Here is a 25,018-nt window from a genome sequence, read left to right on the forward strand (position 1 = left end):
AACTGAGGTCATCCTGTTCTGTTCCTAAGGACTGATCTGCGCTGGCATGAGTATAAAAGAAGGTACGAACATTTTTGGAGTCAGTATGTTTTTATTTACAAGCATTAGCCACAAAATGTGTCAATAAGAAGTCCAGCTCTTTCCAACGTTGTTATAGCTTGCATGGGAATGTCGGCCTTTATTGGTCCAAAATGTTCCCATTGGAGAAATGTCCATATGAGCAACAATCAAATATTCCTCCCTTAAAAAAAAAAAAAAAAAAAAAAAAAGATGCCGTCTCACTGCCACAAGATGATGGTGGTTAAGGAAAAATTCTTATGAAAAAAACAAAAAACAAAACCCGGCAATCAGGTCAGAACTGTGATGCTTCTACAAAGTCATTTGAAGAACATTTTTAGGAACAAGCGCCGAATGTATTTGTTAATGGGCTTTTTTTTTTCTTTTCTTTTTTAATTTTCTGAAGGAGTTTGGGGTTTTGTGAGCTTTAGGAGGGTTTGCTTTTTTTGAGTATAAGGCAAAGACAAAAATTACTTTCTTGCTAACTTGTCATCACAACTTGACACACACATATCTATATAGATATTTATATATATACTGCAGATAGTATATACCGTATGCGGCTCTACACACATACAGTATACACACGCTTGTCCGCACGCACGCACATGCATAATAAGAAACACATTCTGGTTAGCAACACAACGATACCGCAAAGAAAACAAGAACGAAGCATCGCAGCGCTTCGCGCCGCTTGGAGTCTTTACTGCCACTTTGTGCAACCTTGGCGTCAGTCAGCTGTAGTTGCTGTGTATTCAATGGACGTGGACAAAGTATTTGTCGTCGCAATCCATCTAGTTGCACGCGGTTACGAAATGAGTCAGTTATTGATCCAGTTGACATAGTCCATATAGCTGTCAAAAGAGTCCCTGATCTAGTTGGTGATGTAGTGGTTTTAGTCGTCATCGATGTAGTCCATGTCGTTGTTTAAATAGATGTACACCGATGTAGTTGTTGATCCAGTGGCGGCTGTGATGTCAATGTACAGTAGTTAGGGTCCAAAAGTATTTGTTGTTATAGCTGTTATTTTAGATGTAGTCATTATTGAAGCAATCGTCAGTTGACATAGTCCATGTAGTTGCTACTGTAGTTATTCTGAATGTAGTTGTTTAAATAGTTGACTGATGCAGTTTAGTCATTGATGTAGTTGGTGTTCATGTACAGTAGGTATGATACAAAGGTATTTGTTGTTGTAATTGTTTTTGTAAATGTAGTTGATCTAGCAATTGATGTAGTCATTGATTGACGTAGATGTCTTTGCTGATGTACTCCACAGATGCTGCGGAGCTGCGTAATGGCGCACTCATGGTTGTTGATGCAGTTTCTGTGGTCAGTTGTTGTTAATGTAGTTGTTGACATAGTTGTTACTGTAAGTCAATGTAGTTCTTGATGTAGATCTGCAGCTACTGATGCAGTTGCGAAGATGTAGTTATTGTAGTTGGCATGTAGTTTGAACGCTAGATGATGTAGTCAATACAGTCGTAGTCACACACACAGCCGATGTAGCTGTTCATTTAGCGATTGGTGTAATCATTGTTGTAGGAGAGGTATCACTCTCCATATAGTTTCCGACATAGCTGTGGTTGCACATCGAGGACGTCATCAGCCGCTTGGCGCTGCGTTGCGCTGAAAGGTCAATGTAGTGCGTCACGTAGAAGAGAACAATACCAATATGGTACAAAGATAATTTTCCCACGTCAACTTGAGGCGGCAATCCGTGTCCGAAACAGCGTCAGTAGTTGAAGTCGGCGTGCGGGCTGACGGGCGAAGAGGCGGGAATAAAGAGGGGCTTGGGCGGGGCGTCTGGTTTTAGGGGGGGCCCTCTTCGAACCCCTCCGCCGCCTCGAAGCGGGCCGTCCTGCTGGGCGGCGTTGTAGCGCGCCAAGTACCCGGGCGGCAGTAGAGGAAAGTGGCCCTCGCAGCTTCCCGTGGAGTTCATGCGGGCTAGGAGGGGCGTGGGCTGGTGGGCGGTGCCCATGCGCTGGCTGAAGCTGTGATGGCGAGGCAGCGCCGCCCCGCCGCCGCCCATGAAGGAGTGCCTCTGGGACGAGGTCTGGCGGCGCTCCAGCGTGGACGTGTGCGGCGGGGCAGGCGGCGGGTCCGGGGGGACGTCCATGCGGCGCGTCAGGCTGTCGCGGGGCAGCGTGGACGAGCTGTAGTACGGCGCCGATTCCGTCTCGGGAATGTGAGGCTGGACGCGACCGGCGTAGGCCAGGTGACCCGAGGCCGCCGCCCCGCTGGAGTGGTGCCCCCCCGCCGGGCTGATGAGCTGCGGCGTCTTGGCGCCGCCCCCGTCGTGGATATGCTTGAGCAGCTCGTCCAATGAGGTGACTTCCATCACTTTGTGGACGTAGCCGGGGTGCTGCGGCAGGTGGCGCTCCGCGTTGTGGACCTTGCGCTCGTCGGAGAGGCGCGACGCCCCGTACGGGAACACGTGGGCCGAGGGCGGCCGCGACGCGTTGTTGCAGTTGTGGTTCTTCTCCCACTGGTTTCGGAAGGCCTTCATGCTCTTGATGGGCAGCTCGGGCGTGGAGTCCGGCGTGGGCAGTCCGGATAGTTCCGAGGACGATCGCAGGTGGTGGTGGTGGGGCAGAACCAGGTCCCCCACCGACATACCGTGGTGGGCGCTCCTCCTGGGCGCATCCTTGGAGAACAAGGAGCTGTAGATCTTGGGCGAGGACGTCTCCAGCTTGTCGTCCTTGCCGGCGCCGCCCTCCAGGAGACCGTTGAGCTTGGCCAGGCTGCGCAGGCTCAGCGCGTGCGGGATTTGGACCTCGGGGTCTTTGGGGAGCTTCCGGGTTTTGTGCCCGGCCCGATTGCAGTAGCAGGACACCAAGAAGCCCGACAAGAAGGCGCCCAGCACGAAAGCCACCAGGACGCACGCGATCAGCAGCGTGTAGTGGACGCTATGGTTGCTCTTGTCTGCTTCGGAAGGACGCCGGACGCCTGGAAACACACACGAGATACATTTGTTTTCCCTTTGGGCTTAATTGATTTGTGTACACCTTGTAAGGCTATTATTATTTCAAATAAAATGCAAGTGCAAACTAATAAACTACTGAAGCTAAAATTGAAAACACATTGTTGACATCTAGTGGCGAACTAAGAGATTGCAGTGTCGCACACACATAATTTGCCATTCTGCAAACCCACTACCGCCTAAACTCTTCTCCGTCAGGTATCTGTTGTAGAAAATTGGCAACAAAATATGTCAGCCTCCTATTAAACGCGGCACAACCCATGTGTCAAATTGAGCTATTACTCTACGCACTCTTAACTAAGTAAATGTTTGTTCATGTGACAGTATATATTTTTCACACATTATTGATATTTATCATGGGACTTTACAATTAGATGGCACGTAATTCCTTACACAGTCCCTTTAATAAAATATCATTCAAAATTCCACGTGAAACTAGATTTGTATTCAATTCAATAAATGAATAAATTCAAAAATGAATGGCACACGTTTAAAAAAAATATATATATGTACAAAAACTAGATATAAATAATAAATTATATAACATTTAATTACACAACATTTAAAACATAACTATTTTTTGTACGACAAGACAGACTTTTTTTCCCCATCAGTTTGCGTGGCCCTGCATCATGTACTTGGGAGTGACTTTTATATAGAATATAGAATATTAAAATGCAAGAACTGTCTTTGACCAATGCTCGGTTTCAGAAAGCCTAACCCTAACCCTTCCAAAAATATGCAGCACATACATTGGAGCTACTTAAAATGTTTTTTTTTTCCATCATGATAACTACTCTGTAGTGACTTACAGCCTGAAAACACTGTAATTTAAGAAAAAACTCAAAATGAATTAAAAAACTATTTTATTTCTTGCTATATTAATGGTGTGTTGTGATATGGATTTTTGTCTCATTTTGCCATTTCTGAATACAGCTATTTAATAAGCGGTGACATCAAATGATACTTTTGGCTGTATTGTGACCACATTTTGCCAATGGAAAACCATGAAAACAAAAAGGCTAAATTGGTTTCAGCCGGGACTCAACACTTGAACATTTTATTCTGTTTTCTCTCAGATTACATCATTCATCAATTATTACAAAGGAAAGCAATTTCATGCAATATATATATTTTTTTTCACTTTAATGGCCTATTGCACTCCCATGGAGCAAATGGATGACTCAATTTTGAGATGCTCGCTCTGCCGCCTGTAGAATGTCTTGTACTATTAACAAAAGGTGAAAATATCTAAATAATTCACCGTTTAAGGTTGTTTTGTGCATTGCGCGGTTAAGGATTAAAAATGTATAGCTATAGTTTATCACTGACAGCAAGCGGTGTTTGATTAAAGAAAGAAAAAAACGGGGCACTAAATGTCCACAAAGCACCTAAAAGGCTAGTAAAACCAAACGCGGCCTGGGGGATAAAACATGAAAGGCAATGACAGACAAAAACAATCTCTAGAAGTTTTCTACCTGACACAGAAGACGCCAAGAAAGAAAAAGCTACTGAAATATTGAAGGAGTTCAGCAGAGACCGCTCACCAGTCAATATCAGGCCACGGAGAGACAACATTTCATGGACGATTTAGACTTACGTCCGGAGTAGCAAGGGTATAACGCCGTGTTTGTGTGTGTATGTAAGAACGTGTATGCCGTCTGAGATTTTCTTTTGTTAATACACACATATGAACTCATACAGTGCCATTGACGGGTATAGACGTGTATTGGGCTTCAAAAAGACAATTTTAACAAAGCTGGCAGTGAATGAGTTAATATCCTTACGGTATGATTTGCAAGAACATTTTTTGAGGTCAAATTTGAATGAAAATGTGATGATAATTTCTCTCTTTTTTTTTAAACGATATGTTCCATGCAGCCCCACTATTTTATGAATGAAATGAAATAGAAGTATAGAAAATTGCCATTCATTTTGCGAATCTTTAAAGGAAAATTGCTATCTTAGAATATACGAGAATTTCTTTAAAATGATGTCGTAACAATAGTGGTATTGGTACTTGGTATCCTAGCAGTGATTACACAAGGTCAATTTTATTGTTTGATGCAGGGGTTCTCAAACGTTTTGGAGTCGGGACCCCTTTCTAGAAAGCAAATTTTCCAAGGATCGCCATTCTAAATTTTTGATGAAACAAAACAAAACAAACAAATTTAAGCCAAACATAAGTGCCCTTTTTACTCACTAACATATTCAATTTGAAAACGAGTATATGTTCTCAGCAATACTAAAGTTTATAAAATAAACTAATAAATTACTCTGGTCTATTTGAAAATATCAAAATTACACTTTTATAAATATATTACACTGGTCAAATTGATAGCTTTATTAACAAGTATTGAATACATTCACAATTTAATATAAAATAGATGAAATTAACACATATTTCTTATCTTTTACGATTATTTTATAATTATTTATTAATATTAAATATATGTATTTATTACAAATTAATTTACGTTTTTTAAAACTTTTTTATGAGTTATAATTTTTATTAATAACCTAAATTATTTCACGGACCCCCTGCAGTCAGGCCGCGGTCCTTTGAGAACCACTGGTTTAATGGACTTCATAATTAACTCATTCACTGTCAGCCTTGTTAAAAAATATCTCGTTGTCAATGAAGCCCAATAAATGTCAAAAGTTGTCAAAGGCACTGAATGAGTACAAAAGCACAAATGTTACACGCACAAACTAGTGATGGGAAAGTGAAGCTTCATGAAGCACCTGTATTATTTTTTTTTTACTTCTCAAGATGGGGCTCTTGGCTTGAAAATAAACCTTAGTGCAGGTAAAACATATTCAAGTTCCTCTGCCTCTTTGACTCAACAGTGCCATCTAGAGGAGTGAAAGAAAAATAATCACAAGTGCTTAACGAAGCTTTGTTTTGCCATCACTAGTTAGAACTTGTCATTTTTTCGTTCCTGTCATTTTTGACCTACAATTCTATAAAACAAAAAGCTGAAACGGATAACGAGAAGCCGTCAATCATTCCTGTTTCCCGCCTTTTAGTACACAAAATGGCTGCCACTCAAAATGGACTTCATTGACGCCGTGTGTAAGTGTGATGTGTGCAGCATGTGTGTTGTGTAATGCGTAAACGACCTTGGTCCACACGGCCGACCATCTGGGGTGTCGGGCCTTCTCAACGCTACCGCCCCCAAAACCCCGCATGACACATTGGTGAGCGTGTGTGTTAGCCTCATTAGCATATGCGCGTGTGCGAACATGCTGGCGGTCCGAAGCCACAGAACCGCCGCCGAAATCTAGGCTGAAAACGAGCAAGTCCAAACGATGTTAATAATGATCATAACCGAGTTGATGATGATGATCGTTAACTCGATGATGACTCATCATCATCAGGCTCACTGATCAATAATTAACAATATGCAGCGGAGCACAACTTTCATCTTTTTTCGGCTGGAATTAACCCTGACGCGATCACTCGTGTGCACAGGGGGAAAGAAATTCTTCAATTTACAAAAGTCGCTCCAAGGGCAACTCCAATCCAACGCTCGCAGACGAAAGTGAGTCAGTGGTCTGTTGCCTTACGGCCGCCGTGTCTAAACTGTGGCCCGGGGGCCATTTGCGGCCCTCGGTCCATTTTTTAGGTAGGGCTTCAAAATAATTTACTACTACTGAGTTTGTTTAACATGTTGGAGAGCTTTTGTGAATATGTAAGGGTAGCAGGCTTGCTGGAGCCTATCCCAGCTGACTTCTGGCAGTAGGCGGAGGACACCCTGAACTGGTTGCCAGCCAATCACAGGGCACAGAGGAACAAACAACCATTGACCACCCAATCACACCTAAAGACATTTTAGTAAGTCCAATACGCCTGCCATGCATGTTTTTGGGGTGTGGGAGGGAGCCCGAGTTCCCGAAGAGAACCCGCGCAGGCTCGGGGAGAACATGCAAACTCCACACAGGAAGCCCGGAACCAACTGGATTCGAACTTGGGTCCCTTAATTATGAGGCGGACAAGTCAACCCACTGTGTCACAGAACCATCCCATGAATTGCCAATTGACATGAATTGCATTGTTATCACTCATCCAAGCATTTATTTTACAAAAGTAACACTTTTCTGTTTTAAAATAAACTAAAAAAAAAACACAAAAAAGATCCGGTCTCTTTTTAGTGAACTGAATGAACCTTTAAGGAGTCAAAAGTTCCAATACGAATTATGATCACAATCGGTTGCCTTGGTGATTAGCCATATAAGTCAATCACTTGCACCCGACGCGACATTTCTACATCCGTATTGCTAGTTTGTCCAGTTTAAGCTGTGTCCCAATACTTTTGCTCACACAGTGAGCAGGGCGCGGCGTTGACGAAATTAGGGAGCCGAATAAAGATTATTTTCCAGAAGCGCGTAGACAAAAGTGTGAAAGTCGTCCGCGTACGTAACGGGTGTGTGCGTGCGAGGAGAAAGCGGTCGTCACGGCAACCGTGGCAGACAACGACGTCGACTCCCAGGAGGCTTTGCAGGCCCGAAAGTGTCAGACGTCTGCTGACAGATAAAGACAACACAAGGAAGAGCAACATCCAAGCCAACCGCATGACTTTTTTTTTTTTTTTCCAGTCTATTATTTGAGCGCACATAGATGAAGACACGTTCCAAGCGCTAAATCGGTCACGTGACCACGCCGGCGCATTAAAATTTCATCTTTTGATCCGCCCTTCATTAGACAAGTGGCACATTTACACCGAGACGCGATATGCATTTCTGTGCGGCGCGTATGCACGCATCTCCGTCTGAATGAATGAATGCGCGTTTATGTCAAAGAAGAGGGGGAAAATAAAGGAGCCATGCGTGATTGACGGGGCGTCGCTTGAGAAAACGTTTTGAAGATGCAAGTATCAAGTATCAGCACACGTCCTCGCCGCGTCGTGGGAGGACAAACTCCAATCACTGGAAATGGAAACAGACAGAGCTCTCGCCTCTCTGCTTTCCATCAACAAAAAGTGTCTCAGGGAGGTTTTCCCTCACGCTCAGTGACTCCAAGTCCTTGAGAAGACATCACCGCTTGGCCGCAAAAAGCACAAAGTGTGGCGTGGCTCCACAACCGCCCGAGTGATTGACAAAAGCTGCGTTGGGAATCGTTCCCTCGTTACCTACGCCTCAATCACTATTAATGGAGGTTTAGTGGAAAATGCTGAATTAGTTTTGGGACGCAACAAGGACATTCCGTTATTTATGTCATTACTTCTGGAATGTACAACATACTGGATGATTCTCAGCTAAAAAGAAAAAAAAAAAAAAATCAACTAACATCAAATTTAACGACCCAAAAACCCATGTTACATAAATAACTGTAATCAGTTATTCAAACTGAACATTGGCCAAAAATAATCGTCAAAATATATATTTTAAAATTATTAGTCAACCCGGGGTACAAGTCGCAAAAGTCCAAACGTTCATAATAAAGAAGGATAAAACATATCCATCATACTGGAGTATAAGTCGCATTTATGGGGAGAAATTTATTGGATAAAAATCCAACACCAAAGCAATTTAAATGAATAGGATAGAGCTAGCTTTTAGCACGCGATTAGCTTTTTATGGTCTCTTCATTTTAGTTTCTCGCTCACTCCAAAGATTCTTTCTGCTGCAGCTCGTTCTCTGCAGAACATGAATTTCTTTTCAATGCCAATTTTGTTCAATCTTTCTCGGTTGTTTTTATAAGCTGAGAAGATAATGATCCATTTTCACAGGAACAGAAGTAGCTGGTACAGATAAAGAGGCCTAAAGCGCCCCCTTGTGGTTGACTGTGAAAATACCACAAACGTATGTAATAATGTGTTAAAAATGTCTCATAAAGGTTGCTCTACCGTATCAGTTGCACCCCCAGCGAAACCATGGGAATAAACGGTGACTTATAGTACGAAAAACACGATACGCTAATCATCAGCTGTGGACAAACTACCGCCAAAGGGTTCGACAATACAGCAATACTATCAATGAATTGGAACTAACTAATAAAATTGGCCTGAGCAAAATAAAACCAAGACTTTCAAAAAAAAAAAAAAAACAACAAAAAACAGCCAAAGTCTCACTTTCACACCAGCTCGTTAGCACTGCAATCCAACATTCCCCGACAGGAAATGGACTCACATGCCCCCGTGAGCGCAATATGAGTGTCGAAAAATTCCACGTTGAAAGGCGGGAATGTTGTCTGAAGTCCAGCGGAAAAAAAAAAAAAAAAGTAGTTGAAGTTCTAGTCAAGAGTTTCTCTTTTAATAAAGTCAAAGGAGTTCAGTAATTAGTGGGAGTGAGTGTGAGCTCAAGAGGGCGTGTAATTGTTCCTTAATGACTTCTTCATCCTGACAGCGGCGCCGCCTCAGGCTTTGTTTATGCGCACATGCAATCGCAGCGCAACGCCGCCACGCTAACAGCAAATCCAAACCTTTCCACACACACACGACATATACCACAATACACCTCAACGTTCCCGATTATATATATATATATATATATATATATATATATATATATATATATATATATATATATATATATATATATATATATTGACTGCTTAGCTCTGCTCTGATTGGTTGTAGCTGACCATCAGGCAGGAAGTTGTGTGCATTCGTCGGTTATGTTAACAGTCAATTGTGTAGGTCAGTCACGTTCGTCAAGTTAGCTGCAAGTCATTTTAATTGTCTGTGCTAGTGGTCAGTTGTATCAGTCAGCTGTGTTAGCGATCCGTAGCGTTAGTTGTGCTAATCGTCGCTCGTGCGGTCGATCGTGTTTGTGGTCAGTCGCATTATTGGCCAGTTGTGTTGGCCAGGTTTTTCATGCTAATGGTCAGTCATGCTAGCGATAAATTGTGTTAGCCAGAGGTTGTGTTCAGTTATGAGAGTTAGTCATGTTGGACTGTATAATTGGTCGTGTTAGCGGTCAGTACCTTAGCATTCGGTTATTTTAGTCACATTAGTCAGTGGTGTTAGCATTTAGTTGCGTTGGTGGTGAGTGGTGTCAAAGCATCAAGTTTGCAGTTAGCAGGTTAGTCGTAGCAGCTGTAGATTGCGTCGGTCAATCGGTATTAGCAATCAGCCGCATTATTGGTAAATGATTTTGACAGTCTCGTTAGCATTCACTTGTTCAAGTCATGTTAGTCTGTTTGTTAGCATTTAATTGTGATGGCGGTTAGTTGTGTCACTCAATAGAGTTTGCAGTTTGTTGTGATTATTTGTTTTATTGGTCAGTCACACTAATCATAGGCATCCTCAACCATAACATGCCAAATAATACGTTTTGTACCTTTAAGTGGAGAGTACTGACAATCCATGCACACTCTCCTTCACATGCAAAATTTCCCAGTGGCTCAAGCGGGACTATGACGCCATCAAGGAAGTTTCCTTGGCTCAAACATCCAAACTTAAAGATACAGTGCACACGGAAGTCACATGATATGATTTCAACATGTTGACTGCAGCTTTAAGGTGGGCGGGGAGGGGTGTTGGGGGCTCATGATAAGCTCAATTTCACTGGGGGGTTTGCTTTAGGTGTTATGAGGAAGCAGGCAGGTCAGGAAGGGAAGACCACGAAGGGGGGGGGGGGGGGGGGGTGGAGGAGGGAGGTGACATCACTGTGGGCCCACTCAACTGTCTGTCAAAAATCATAGAATAATAAAAATACACTATATCCAGTGTATGGTGTGTGTCAATGTTCATATATTCAGACATGTTCAGTTATTTACGTCTGGTCAGCGGAGTCTTTTCCTGAATATGCATCGTCACATGACCCACAAACATCCAATCAGCTGCAGAGTTGCTCAAAATCAAAACATTTTAGCTTGTGAAGAAACTCCAGCTTTATATTTTGATATGTTTCTAATATAATGTGCGGTTCTGGCAACATGACCTGGTTCTGTCATGACTGATTGGTCCAGTTTGCTGTTTAATGAGTGCTTGGTCCATATGGACATTTGCATAATAAAGACTCAAGTCAGCGCTTCTGTGCGGGCCACGTTGTGACCTGCTAAACTCATAAATAAATATTTAAAAATAAGATGAAACATTCTTCAAGTATTTGTTTGTTTAAGGCCATCTGCTGGGAGCAAATTTGCAACTTCTCTTCAGGACCTTTAGCTTTTGAGCTATGCCAAAATTTCTCAGAATAGTCGGTTGCCATAGTTTCAGAAAGGAGAAATATCCCTATTAATAACATTGACTTCTTATGAGATTCATAACATGGATGCTAAGACTGACAGATGCTCATATTGTCACTGCTAATAAAGTCTTCATCTCAATACTAATAACGTCAATGCTAATATACACAGGAATTACGTTAATGTAAATACAGAGAACGCTAATCAAATCAATCCTAAAACCACTTTAACAGCCACTGTAAAATGCTAACGATTCCAATAGCATCACTGCTAACAATATGGAGACTAATATTGCCAATGCTCGGAAAGTGAACGCTCATTAAGTCAATGCTAATAATGCCAGAAATGATATGACAATGCTAGAGATGAACAAAACTTTACTGACGTTACTAATGTGAACATGAATGACATCATTGCTAATTATGTCAACGTATGCTAATAGTGCCAATTATCGAAAAAAGTGGGAGCTCAAAACATCAGTGCTAGTATTGGCAATCCAGCCGTGGGCGCTAATATTCTTGTGATGGAAGGATTGTTCCCATCGTTCGATTTCTAGTCCATCTTGTGTGCGTGTGATGTCTTTTTTTCTCATTATATGTGTTGCATCTCGATGCCCTCAGCGAGGATTTACGCTGCTCTGACATCTCACGCCAGCGAAAAGGCGAGGAAGGCAGTGAGAAAAAACACTTCCTCCCTGCTAAATCCTCCGAAAACTGTCTTTACGACCTCCGTTCACCGAGGCGGCGATTTGTGCGGTTTTAGTTGTTTTGTGCCGTTCACATTGGTTAGCAAGGTAATGTTAGCAAGCTAATGTCAACTCCAGGCGTAGACATGAACACCGCTAGGAGACTTCTGCAATATTCAATCAAAAGGCAGCAATCTGTAGTTTTGAGCAACATTGCAGCGGATTAGCTCCATAGCGCCGGTTGTTTTAGTCAGTCGAGGGAGCGGTCGGTTTATATGTGGTGAGTTGTGTTAGCAGTGAGATGTGTTGTCTTGTTAGTGGTCTGTTACGTTAGGCGGCTGTGTTAGCAGTCAGTCACATTAGTCAGCCATGTTAGTTAGTGGCTATTGTTAGCAGTATTACTGGCAAGTTACGTTTGTCAGTTATGTTAGTCGGTTGTCTTATCCACTTTGTTGCGTTATTTAGCTAGGCTACTAATCAATTGTGTTGGCAGTCAGTCATGATAGACTATTGTGCGGACGAGCCCTGCCGCTCGCGTTTAATAACATTAGTCAGTCCTGTTAGCAGTCAGTTGGGAATGGGGCCCAGCAGCGCAAACCCCTAAGAGGTCAGAGTGCACAGAGGGCAAAGGCCTCTCCCTCTTACCCTCCATCTCCACAATGATTGGCTCCGAGTCAGGTGACCCTTGCTCCCCTTCGTAGGGAGGGCCCTCCGGACCTGGACCTCTTTCAGGGTCACCTGCCTCCTTATGATTGGACGGGCCGTCGCTTGTGGGTGGGGCCTTCCCTGTGGTTGCAGCGGAGGGAGGGAGGTAGAGGAAGGGGAGGGGCAACACAGTGATTGGTTAGTGACTCGTAAGAGAACTTTGGGTTCGGAAGGAAAATCGCTGGAATTATTGTGAAATGTGTACGCTCGTCTGTCAATGAATCCATAAGAGATGACTGACACGATGATCCAAAATGAGCAGTTAAATGACGTTGGCAGGCTCAAATTAGCGATGCTGCTAGCTGACGGGAAGCTATAAACTTATTTGTGTCGGAAAAGGGTCACGCTGGAGCCTAGTTATCATCGCCAGTTAGGTGTGCGACAGTAGCTTTCATTTATGTTGGAAGTCAATGTCAGTTGATTTAGTTGTGTTAGCGGTCCGTACTCATGGAAGTCAGTCATGTTAGCAATCATTTGCGTTAGTTAGTCATGTTAGCGATCAGTTGTATTGGCAGTCAGGAGCCCTCACGCTGCTCTGACCCAAACCCTTTTTGTCAGCTGTGATAGTTATCAATAATGCTAGCATTTAGTAATTTGTGTTAGTCGTATTGGCAGTCGGTCGGGTTTGTCGTTGAATGCTTGTAAAGTTAGCGGTGGTTCCACGTTAACAGTCTGTCATGATCGAATACAATTTCCTAGAAAGAAAGTTAAACCATAAAGCGTGGAATGTTTTGTCATTTGGCAGACATATTGTCGTGGTGACACACTGGATACTTGATAGCATCATTAGCGCCCTCCTGTTAGCAGCGTGCTAAATGGCTCTTAAAGGGAGAAAAGAGGCCTCCGTTTGTCATCTTCCTGGTGGTGTGCCAGATGACAGCATCCCGCCACGTCACCATCTGTGCTTCTCTTTGATTTATTGTGAAGGTTTTTGTTTCTATGGCGACAACGCACACGATGGAGGATTATCTGATTGGATATGCCGGTGGTTGTTTATCTTCCGCCTTTCTCTCTGCGGGCGGCCATTGTTGAGATGACAGGAAGTGGAAGAAAGATGGCGTTCGGGGTTTAGTCGAGCGACGGCCTCGTGCGACCCGTCAGCTTTGCTAGTGATAAATCTTTCACGAGACAAAAGAGCGATGAGCGTCAGAGTGCATATGGCGGCTATCAAACAGTGCGAGCATTGTCAAAGCTGCCAGCATAGCGCTAACTCCGCCCCCAGGAACTAGCTGGATAATATTTCGTAGTGGTTAGTTAGTAGTGTATAATATGGTCAGTCTGTTGTACGAATGGTCTGTTGTGCATGATTAGTGGTCAGTCAAGCAAGCCACACTTGTGTTCATTCAGTAAGTCAGTCATGTTCTAGTGGTCAATCACATTATCGGTCAAAGGTATTAGCGGCCATTCAGACGGGCTGAGGGTCAGTCGAAAGATACACAACGGATGGCCGCATCGTGGCTCCGCGTCTGCCAAGACAGACTGTGACAAATGTTAACAATTTTTTTCCTTGAGGGCCTCCCGGGTGGTATCGGCGCGCCAACCGGCTCGGCCGCATCCCGATACTTCATTCCCAGCACGCCACAGGCGCTGGTGAGCCAAATGAGACATGACAGGGATGGCGGTCCCTGGGGATAAAGGCCATTAAGGACAATGGCCGCCATGTTTAAGCTGTCAAATAGCGGCCCGAATGAAAGATTCCGGAAGTTTCCGGGCGGCGCTCGGAGTGCGGGGAAGCGAGTGGTCGTTTGCGGACAGGAAGTACAAAGGGGATGTGTGAACTGACCGTAAGCAGAGTCCAGAGGTGTGTTGTGTTTGCGAGTGGTCGCCAGGACATCTGAAGATGGCAAACAAAGAAAACGATCAGAATGACTTTTAAAGCACTTTTCTAGACGGGATCACAGGAGGGGGTGGAAAAATTGTTTTGCATGCTCTAACAGGACTCGAACATGCTAATGTTTCATGCTAATGCGTGTGTGTGTGTGTGGGGGGTTCCTTGTGGCGAAACTGACATGACTGACGTTTGTTTTTCCCTTCAGCTGCCAGAAGACGATGGCGTTGTTAAACATTTGTTACGTGTACGAGCGCTGGACGGAATAATAAGCATCTCGTCTGGAACGTTCTTCACGGCCGACTGACGCCAAACTGATTGTCTGTCAGCTTCGCGCAATTAAAAAGACAAACTCTTAGGATTCGCAGTCCACGGCAATAGACGCGCTAACTAGCGAGCCGAGTGACATGACTGTCGGTGGTGCGTTCCGCTGGCCTTTGTTCAGGCTGCGGGAAGACAACATGGTGGACTCACCATGACAGGTGTTGGGCTGGGGGAGAGCGGCGTTCTCCACGTCTTGCTCAAAGGCGCCCCTGAGTGGAAACAAAAAAACATGCGTCAGGATACAACCAGTCACTTTTGATCACATTCTGCTTTTCTCTTTTCCTCTTTCTTCACACAAGGCCACCCATGTCACTTCTTTCGCATAACATGACTTGCGTCATGAATTCTGACCACATGAAAACGCCGACATTTGTCATCATTCATGATTCCATTGTTTAACAAACTTGTCATGTGGTAAGTTCAAGAATGAACAACACTTTGTATGAGAATCACATCCCTCTATAAGATCAGTCTTTTGGCTTTTAGGTGACAAGCGAATTAGCTTTTTATTTATTTGTTTGTTTTTTTTTCCTCCATACAAAAAGACTGATGGTGATGTTGTGGGCCTGATGAGGCAGGCAGGTAGGGAATGAAGACAAAGGCAAGACACCAGAGCACACTGTCATTTTTTTTTCCTATGACTTCCTGCTGTGGCTTGTGTTGCTGGATGGTAAAAGTTTCTGGACAAAACTTTTTTTGTTATATACTGCGAAGGAGAACAGCGTGTGGAGAACAACACAAAGAGAAAAAAAGAAGAGTTTTCGTCACACTCTCAACTTGAAATGAGAAAAAAAAAAGTTGAGTTTCCAGCTTCGGTGTGACATCTTTGTCATAGAAATAAAAAGAAGAAGAGGTGGAATAACGGTAGAAAAAGATGTTAGAAAGCAAGCATGGGCGCCTCTTCTCAGGAGATTGCCTTCATATGATGTGACACTGACACCTGTGTCACGCACCTGTCACATGACCATTGTCAAATGTCTGCCATATTCCACTGACGTGCAAATCGATTCTGCAGGTGTCATGTATCCATAACCATGATGGCAAATAATGTCGCATTGTATAATGCATATTATTAATATAACATTATTACATATCACATGTGTCGTCACCTGAGTTTTTTAATATATTTGACATATTCCACATCCATTAGCTGAGTCACATGACAGCACACGTGTCTATATTCCTATCCTGATAATAATACCAGCTAGCTATGTCACGTTTTACAATGTACCATTACAAATCCCATTACTGGAGTCACATGACACCACCTATATCTATAATGTACAGTCCAAGCGTAAAGATCACATCTTCTCTTTGAGCGATTTTCCGACGTTGTAAAAAAAATTGCGGAATGTGGAGTGGATGTTCTGGTTGTACCGCTCTCCTTACTGCTCGCTCATTGGATGACTGCTCATAATTCAAAAACCTCAGTGAGCCGCTGGGGAACTTTGTGTCGGAATGTCCACACTTTCCATAACCGAATAGTCCTTCAAGGAATCAAAGCTTGCGATGTGGAAAAGTCAAACGGTCGCAGCTTGATTGCAGCAAACACACAACCAGGTGTGACTGTCAATCAACATCTCTTCATCTTGTTTTGGATGATGTCACTGTGACGTCATAACGCTGTAAAAACAGACTTACTTGAATCCCGACGTGACGGCGACACATTTTCCAGACCTTATCCACACGCAGTACGGGTCTCGAGAGGACAGGCAGCGTCTGCACGCAAAAATCATTTTTTCCTAATTATTGTGTTTTTTTCCCCTCCCGCTATATCGCATTTTATCATTTGTGGCCTTGCCGGATCATATGTATATTCTCAAGTGACTTTATCGGTTTTTACAGTAAACAGGCACCTTTTATGCAGTATGACATGGTTTGTTCGAGGCTGAGTCATACAAGCGCTAATCTGGCATCCTCAATGGACATTTAAGGAGCAAATGACGCGTGTCTCAGCTCTCCGGCCAGCTTGCGGAGCTTAAGTAGGACTCGCTTCTATGCATTTTACCCTGCCCCCCCCAAATCTCCTCCAAAAACACACTCTTACTCCCCGGGCATTTATCACCCCACGATACGCCTCCCCCCTTCCCAACACTGGATTCTGGTCAATCAGCTGGATCCAATCTGCCAGTGAAAGTGTGAGCGCTGCCGAGACGTTAGCATGCGATGGGGCTTCATCAATTCCCGGAAGGAGGAGAGATTCTTCTTCTCACTTTACAGGGAAGGGGGGAGATGTAAACGGGGGGAGAAGGGGGGGGGGGGGGGGGGGGGGCTCGGAGGGGGTGATGGAGTTGAACATTCCTGCCCAAAAATAGAAAGTGATGCTGAGAACACGGAAGGAGCAAACGGAGAAGAAAACAAGGATAAACGTCGTTAGGACTGATGTAAGAGGATTGAATTGCCTCCTTATCCAATTTTAAATAGCCAAACTCTTTTCCATTGCTGTTATTGGGCCTTTTCCAGCGATGCATTTCTCTCGGCTCCCGGTTGGCTGCAAGTTAGGGCCTGTGTCGGTTATATGATGTCACTGGCGCGGGGAATCAAGTCGTTTCTACTTGTCCGACATTCACCAATCTTATCCTGTTTTTTTTTTCCCGTTAATGACTTTCTTCCCACTTCTGATTGGAGTCAGGTCACGGTGGGTCGCTACTCACGTTTTGCAGTCGCTGTAGTCTTCACAGCGGCTGAGCGGCACGCGGATGACGCATCCCGAGAAGGCCACGAAGAGGGCGTGGTGATCTCGGTCAAGCTCCATACCCAAGACCCGACGTTCCTCCCCCCTCACGTTGCATCTGGAAGATGACGACGCAAAAAGTCGGGCAAAATTTCATGCGCGGTCGTCAGAAAACAAATGGCCGCCAGCGGTGTGCTGATTCAAAGCATTACACTTAATGAAGGGAGGCCTTGTGGGAGGGGGGATAAAAGCATACTGACAAAAAAATGCAATGCAAGAGAATGTAACAAAAACCAAATGATGATTAAAAAAAAAAGGACAAATAAAATAGAATGAGAAATGGCGTTGATTGTTTGAGTTCTGTTATTTAAGGAAAATTCAGAATGAACTAATATACCTAAAGCAATAAAAGGGAAAGCGTTAGTAAGAAGTAGCTAAAATGACAGGAAGGAAAATCGAAACTAATGTAAACGGACGCTAAGCAACGATGAAGCAAAGCTTCAAATAAGCCAATTTGAGAAAATTTTAAAAATAAAAACACACAATAAATACAAACGAAAAAAAATCAAAGAAGACCAAGGAAATTAGGAACCAAGACAAGCATAATTTCAGAAAAAAATAAGGTAAAATGACACTTAATTAAAAAGAAGCTAATCTACAAAAACGGTATGAAGAATCGGAACTACAGTAGAACTCATTTACGACATCATATTTGCAGCCAGAACTTTTTCACAACAGAGGACTTTTCACACTGGCAAATCTATGTCTCAAACGTAAACATAAAAAAGATTTGTCGCAAAGCTCATCTTCCACAATTTCTTTACGAGCGGACGACATGACGGCTGAACTATTGCTATCGCCGTTACAAACACCTTCATGATTCGGCTGAAAAGGACTAGCGTGACCTAAATACCGTAAACAACTCCTAGCGAGCACCACGTTGGGGAGAAATGAGGAGTCTGTTTGGATTGTTAATTTAAGATAATTTAAGCGAGAAAATGAAGAAGCACAGCTAAGAGCAACTTTATACTTGTTATGGTTGTAGACGCTGATGTCCTCCAGGAGCGTGGTGCTGAGCGTCTGGTTGTTTCCATCCGTGCTGGTGAGAACTTTCAGAACTCGGCCGTCCTCCGAACCCAAGAAGATCACGGTGAAGTTCCTGTTGGGACCCGCAGATGTGTCCACTGCGATCTGAGTCAACTTGAACCTGTGGCACAACACAAACGTCGCCATCAGCTGCCACCTGGTTGTCTTCTCTGAATGATTCTTGAAGTTTTTCTCGGGAAAGGCTCTTGTTTTGGGGTCTGTTTCAATACTTGGGATATGGTATCCTTTTAAAACTTGGGACTGTTCTTGCTATGGTTTTGGAATTGTCCTTGTATTCTTTTTGGGCATTGTTCTTTTAATCTTGTTCTTGTGATTATTCCCACGCTAACTTGAAGAAATCAATCTTCTGATCTTCCCGGCTCACCAGCGCGCCCTCGTTCACCTTCACCTGTTAATCCATCCTTCTCTCCCCTTCTGAATTCAACATTGATCCTACTTGCTTGTCTCTTTTGAATAAAATCTGCTTTTTTGCAGGTTCTCATGGAGTTAGCTGAAGCTCAAGGCTGAAGGGCACCTTGAGCCTTTTAATGGTCTCTGCTTTGTTTCCGGTAGCTTCCACAACTGTCAGGCCATCAGTCGTCTTGCAGGGGGCCCTGCAGATGCTGGTGTGTTTATCCAGCATGCGCCGGGGCCACCTGCGGGGACTTTGGTTTGCGGAATATATTTCAGCTGGAGGCGTATTGTGGCAGGGGTTCTCAAATTGGGATTCCCGGAACCCCCCGGAGCTCCTAAGATGTAGCTCGGGTTTCCACAAAATCCTTTGTAATCAATCATGTCACCAATAAAACAAACTATCAAAAGTTAATCAATTACTAGGTTCCAATTACTAGACCTGACTTTATCTTTGAAAAATATGACTTGGTTTTCCAAAGATGACACTTTTTTTTTTAATTCTGGAATTCTTTGTTCTTGTAAAATGGTAACTTGCGGTCCCGGGCGTTACCTGCTTGTGGTTCTCGTGAAGAGTGGCCTGTTATTGGCTGAGGGAACCGCCTCATCCATGAGCGGGTAGGACTTGATGAACGTCAACGTGTCGTCGGGGAAGGCGGTGGACGACTTGAAGTCGGAAGCTGAGCCTTCCCCGGCGCAGCAGCCGGGCCTGGGGGAACGAAAAAGTACGATCATGGGATGCCGAGCTGAGGTAAGAGGTTGCTGCAGGAAGGAGAAGCTAGATTAAGAAATTAGTGGAAAAATAACTCAAAACCGAAAAGAAAAGTATGTGCAAACTAAGATGATAAGAAGCAAAGAAAAAGCTACGCTAAGAAATAAGCTAAACGAAGGAGATGCTAAGCAAAGAAGAGGCGCCACCTTGGTTTGGGGACCTGCTCATCAGGGACAGGTGTCCAGGCTGCCTCACTGTTCTTCTGCTCTTTAAACTTCCCACTGAAGGCCTTCTCGATGTCATCCATGTAGAAGGCGCACACGGCCGAGCCGGTGATGCTGCGGGTGACCAGCGGGTGAGATCAGTTGCAAATATTCACAGGCACGCGCTGGACAATAAGGGTCACAGGTGAGCTGGGGGTTACCCGAGTCGACTATCGTCTGGAGAAATCCGGGCCGGGGGTGCACCCTTGGACGAGTTGTCATGGTACCCACCTGTTGGCCTGCGTGGTGAAGACACCGAGCACGGCGGGACGGCGGTTGATCTGCAGCACGTTCGTGAGCGACTGCAGCACGTCGAAGTAGAAGAAAGAGTCGCCGGGCACGGAACAGTTGAGGCGAGCCTTCAGGAAGGACGTCCAGTAGCGCTCCAGAACCCGAGGAGAACCGCCGTTGTCGTTCTTGCACACGCGCGCCACTCTGGAGAAAACCACCTGAGGGGGCGACAGAGAGCCAGATACATTATTAATGAACTACATTTGACATCATCCCTGCTAACCGTCAGAGGCGGCGCCTAACATCCCGTGAGGGATATGTGTGCTTGGTCATACCGTGACAAGTCTATTTCAGCGACTTGGTGATCAAATGCTTCGGCGATAACGCAATTTAATCTCTACGGGTACTCACATGAAGTGAGATAGCATCGCGAGCTTCTTAATGACACTCGATTGCCGGGTTAAATAGTTGGATGGGTACTTATGTTTGACGATGTCGTGCGCCACGCCACGCAATTAATTTGGAAGTTTGAGGATTAAATGCTGCACTTGATTATGCAATAGAATCTTGATGGTTGATCGCTGAGAGCAGTGGTTCTCAAACCGTTTTTCAAAGATGTACCCCCTGTGAATGTTTTAGTATCCCATAACCAGTGCAAAGCTTTTTTTTTTGTACACTGCCATCTGTGTCTGAGTTATTAAAATTTGGAGCCACATCAGGGGTGGTTTTCTGGGCGAATTTTATTCATCAATGCCAGAAGATAGCTCATGAAACATCATTCGTTTAATTTCTATTTATGCGTCGCTAATAACAATGCACATCCGTATAAAATTTAGCAAAATCAACATCTTGCAAAGAAGTAAGAAGTAAGTTGCCTCATGTTCCAAACAATTTGTTCTTTATTTGAAAACTACTGTTCCTGTCACAGCATTAAATTTGATTTGCTGATCCCCGCAGAGACTCTGCTAAAATGTCAAGTGCATTGGATGGGACAAAAGCGCATTCAAAATGAGCCAATGACAAAAATATGTTGTAAAACCTCACCTTGCCCAGTGACGTATACTCCACAGCGATTTCGCTAAAGAAGAAGTAGACAAAGTTGCCGTACTCGATGGCGTGCAAAAAGTGAGGCTCTAGTGATGAGGAAAGGACATGAGTGACTCAGATTATCATGGCGGCAAACAATGATGACAAAAATGACAACGCGTGCTTACCTCTCAGCCATTTTGAATCATACTTGACAGTCCGTAATACGGGGCGACTCTCGCCAAGGCTGCGGTAGATCACCGCGTCACTCGCCAAGAAGTCAGTCATGGTTGCCGAGTAGAAGTCGCCCCCTAGAATAAAAAAAAACAAAAACATGAGATTTTATTTTAACATGAGATTTTAATTTAAAAACTATGAAATATGAAATGTCACTACTGAAATTCAGTGGTGTATATTTTAACCTAGAGCATTAGTTCTCAACCTTTTTTCAGCCAGGTACCCCTTAACCAGAGCAAAGAATTTTGGGGTTTAAAAAAAAAAAAAAAAAAGACTTAAAACATGCCATCAGTGTCATTTATTAAACTTTTGAACCTTTCAAACTTCAGTTGTATTGGTCCACAAAAAATAGACACAAAGATTTCTCTTTTGGATCATAGAAGCGAGATATTATTAAAAAGAAAAAAAAAAATAATTAATAAATAATTGTCCACAAAAATTAATCAACAAATAATGCTAGACCCGTTCTCAAAAAGAAATAATTATACAAAAGTTTTTGTCCACAGAAAAAAATAAAATAATCAACAAAAATGTCAGACCTGTTCTAAAAAAAAAATACTATAAATAAATATTTGTCCAATATAAACTAATTCAACTTAAAGTGTCCTCTTTCGGAATCATAGAGATCTGAGAGGTGAGAAATTGGGTCGAACCATGATATTATGGACGAGAATCTAGCTTTTTAAAATAATGAAATTGAATAACCTACCGAAAAAAAAAAAGTTTTATGAACTCATATCTACCTGAAACAATTAATTCAGTAATTATTTTTAACAGATTCTTATATGTTTGTTAGTTTTATTTAACATCTGGAGTACCCTCTGGAGCTCCTTCCAGTACCCCCAGGGGTATCCGTCCCCCCATTTGAGAACCACTGACCTAGCGTACGCCAAATGATTTGCTGAACTGTGAAACAGACATGCTGACCGACCTGCAAAAAGCCCAACATTGGACTGATGCGACTCGAAGGGACAACGAGCCTGACCGACCATTTCTTCCCCATCCGGCTCCAAAGTTGACATCTGATGACACAACATGAAAAGGCATGACTCTATACTTGCTCCTTCTGTATTGTAGTGACCTTTTAAAGGGGACAGCTATTTGTTTTTGCTAAGATTTCAGAACCAACCTAAAATCTTCACGTGAACTCAATTAACAGTATGTGCAATTCTCACAACTTTTTGCACAATTAGCTTCAACAAGTCGCTTGAATATTATTAGCATCATAATGACATGACAGTACCTTGTAGTTGCGGCATGTGGGGTTGAAGGCATTGGTACCGCACGCAAACAGCGTCTCATCGTTGCGGGGTACCAAAACTTTGATATAATTGTAACATTCATCCTGGCAACGAAATGGGGGGAAAAACAGTATTAGTGCATGTGAAGGAGGTTAAGAGTGCATGGAATACTTACGCTGTTCTTTCCTCGCACCGTGCACTTGTCCACATCCTTCGTTTTCCACGTTAGCCTCTGGGAAAACAAACAAAACATCAAAGTTCGGCTAAGGGGATGCTATGAAGCAATGAAGCTAATGCGCAAGCTAAAGAGAGGCTAAGCTAACAAGAGAAGATATTTTGTTGAAAAGATGCGAGGGGGAAGCTCAACTAAAACAAAGAAACATGAAGAAGCTAAGCTAAGAGTATTCTTGGCTAAAAAAGGTGCTAGGAAGAAGCTAAGCTAAGATGAAGCAAAAAAAAAAAAAAAACACTAAGAAGCTAAACTGAAAAGAAGCCAAGCTAAGAAATAAAAACATTAAGGAAAAGAGAAAAGACAAGTGTCAGGAGATTCTAAAAATGAGCTAAGCTACGGGGATGCCAAGAAGAGTCTACTAAGAACAAAAAGAAATCTAAACACAAACTATTCTGCAAGCTAAGAAGATGAAGCTATGCTAGTGTTAAGCGTACGAGACAGGAGATGACAAAGGAGGCGAAGACAAAGACGACGTTCATCCGGTACGTTATAATTACGCAACAGCAATGAGGTAATTAACAGTTCCTGAGTGGTTTTCCAAGAATATTTTTAATTGGACTGACGGGTGAAGTGTATAGTCCAACTACATTGAAAAAAAAAAATCTCTATACTGGTAGAGTGGAAAATGAACTAAGGAATCTGAACACAGCTTTAAAAAAAGACTGTGACAGGTTTCGGACGCTAGCCACCTCGCACCCTCTGATTTTCTGATCACATGTCGTGACGCACAGGACCACCGCGACACACAACATGACTCACAGCAAAAAAACACACCACACAACCCAATTCAACAAACCGTATAAATATTTCACACTGGCGCTTCGAGAGATGGATTAGCTGCGCCTAATGTTAGGCATGCGTGCGCGTGCGACTAATCGCCGGCGTCATTCGTGTTGCCCGCTCATCTCAATACAAAGAGGTAGCGGCGGCGGTGTCGGGCCGCTCACCGCTTTTTTATTTAAGTCCAATCATGTTTGACAAATGAGGCTGGCTTGCCGGGCGGAGCGGGCCTCTGAGCCGATTGGATCCGTGATTGGAAAACACTTGAGCGTTCCCGCGGCGGAATAACGAGACGCTTACGTTCCCGCCTGATCGGGAAAAGAAGCGCGTGTTGATGAGCGCCGACCGCGCCTACCTGCTGCGGGAGGATGTGCTCCGAGGATGCCGCCAGATTGATGGAAAAAACGTGATCCCTGGAAGAGAAGGAAAAGCTGTTAGCCTAGCATGGAGTATACTGTAGGATGGACTCCCGGGTCACGGCGTCCCTGGTTTACGTTTTTTTCACGTTACGAAGTGCAATACGAAGTTTTTCGTCCCCTCTTTGCGGCATTTTTCCTCGCTTTACGGCATCAACAACAATTACAAAATCCAAACCTGGCGGTCGATGTGAGTGCGTATGCCTGCGAGTCGCTCAAACGTCACTGCATAAGTCAAATGCTGGTCTGCTATTGGTCGGAGTCACAGCTCCTTAGATGCTGGTCTGCTATTGGTTGGTGTCACGAAGATGCTGGTCTGCTATTGGTCGGTGTCACTAAGATGCCGACATGCTGAAGACTTGATCTTGTGTGAGTGCTTACAATATTGTATTTATTGTGGATTTTGGTGTTAATTCAAACTGTAATGTAATTTTTAAATTATATCTTTAACCCTATTTACAATGTTATTTAATTATTTACATGTATATTATATAAAGATAGCACTTACTAAACTATTTTAATACAAATTTTTAATATGTAGATAAAATTTTGATGTTTTTATCCGGGGTTTTATACACATTAGCTAATTACAATTGGTTTTCTGTTGCTTATTCAAAATAAAAACAACATAGCATAGCACACATGCTAACAGGCAAACACTAAGACTTAATGAATCTTTTAGAACTTGAGAACTTTTACAATTAGGCTACCAAGTTTCTACTGGCAACATGTACCGGTAATTATAAAATGATAAAAAAAGTTAAGGTAATACGATCGTTTTGTAGTGAGTGTCTTTATATTGTGCGTTCATACTGGGGACTGTGTCCGTTCTTCAAAAAAGAAGAAGGGGAAAAAAAGGCATTGGAAATTGGTAAATTAACATATTCACCACGACCCTAATAAAAAAAGAGGCTATACCCGTCAATGGCAGTGAATGAGTTAATATGACTGCTTTGTTGTCGCCTGCTGTTAGTCGCGAAATGTCGCTTGTAGAGG

The 25,018-nt window shown here is 43.4% G+C and overlaps 1 protein-coding gene across 2 annotated transcripts in view; it reads right to left on the reverse strand.

Annotated features, from left to right (window-relative positions):
• Positions 1-71: 71 nt before the first annotated feature.
• Positions 72-25,018, reverse strand: part of sema6cb (semaphorin 6Cb) — a 102,727-nt gene continuing 77,780 nt past the window's right edge. Inside the window, exons 6-21 of one of the 2 annotated variants that reach the window (XM_088409951.1) lie at positions 23,962-24,019; positions 22,770-22,826; positions 22,597-22,698; positions 22,285-22,375; positions 21,305-21,427; positions 21,135-21,223; positions 20,091-20,308; positions 19,803-19,934; positions 19,438-19,593; positions 18,418-18,594; positions 17,368-17,505; positions 16,355-16,432; positions 14,864-14,922; positions 14,345-14,395; positions 12,502-12,642; positions 72-3,003 (exon numbers count right to left, since the gene is read on the reverse strand). In XM_088409951.1, coding sequence (XP_088266077.1) covers positions 1,790-3,003; positions 12,502-12,642; positions 14,345-14,395; positions 14,864-14,922; positions 16,355-16,432; positions 17,368-17,505; positions 18,418-18,594; positions 19,438-19,593; positions 19,803-19,934; positions 20,091-20,308; positions 21,135-21,223; positions 21,305-21,427; positions 22,285-22,375; positions 22,597-22,698; positions 22,770-22,826; positions 23,962-24,019 — 2,884 coding nt within the window. In that variant the 3' untranslated portion in view covers positions 72-1,789. The remainder of the gene's footprint in view (positions 3,004-12,501; positions 12,643-14,344; positions 14,396-14,863; positions 14,923-16,354; positions 16,433-17,367; positions 17,506-18,417; positions 18,595-19,437; positions 19,594-19,802; positions 19,935-20,090; positions 20,309-21,134; positions 21,224-21,304; positions 21,428-22,284; positions 22,376-22,596; positions 22,699-22,769; positions 22,827-23,961; positions 24,020-25,018) is intronic. The other variant, XM_088409952.1, reaches the window with a different exon arrangement.

This window comes from Hippichthys cyanospilos, chromosome 3 (assembly GCF_059441005.1).
Source record: "Hippichthys cyanospilos isolate Australia breed blue-spotted pipefish chromosome 3, RoL_Hcya_1.0, whole genome shotgun sequence".
Taxonomy (NCBI): Eukaryota; Metazoa; Chordata; class Actinopteri; order Syngnathiformes; family Syngnathidae; genus Hippichthys; species Hippichthys cyanospilos.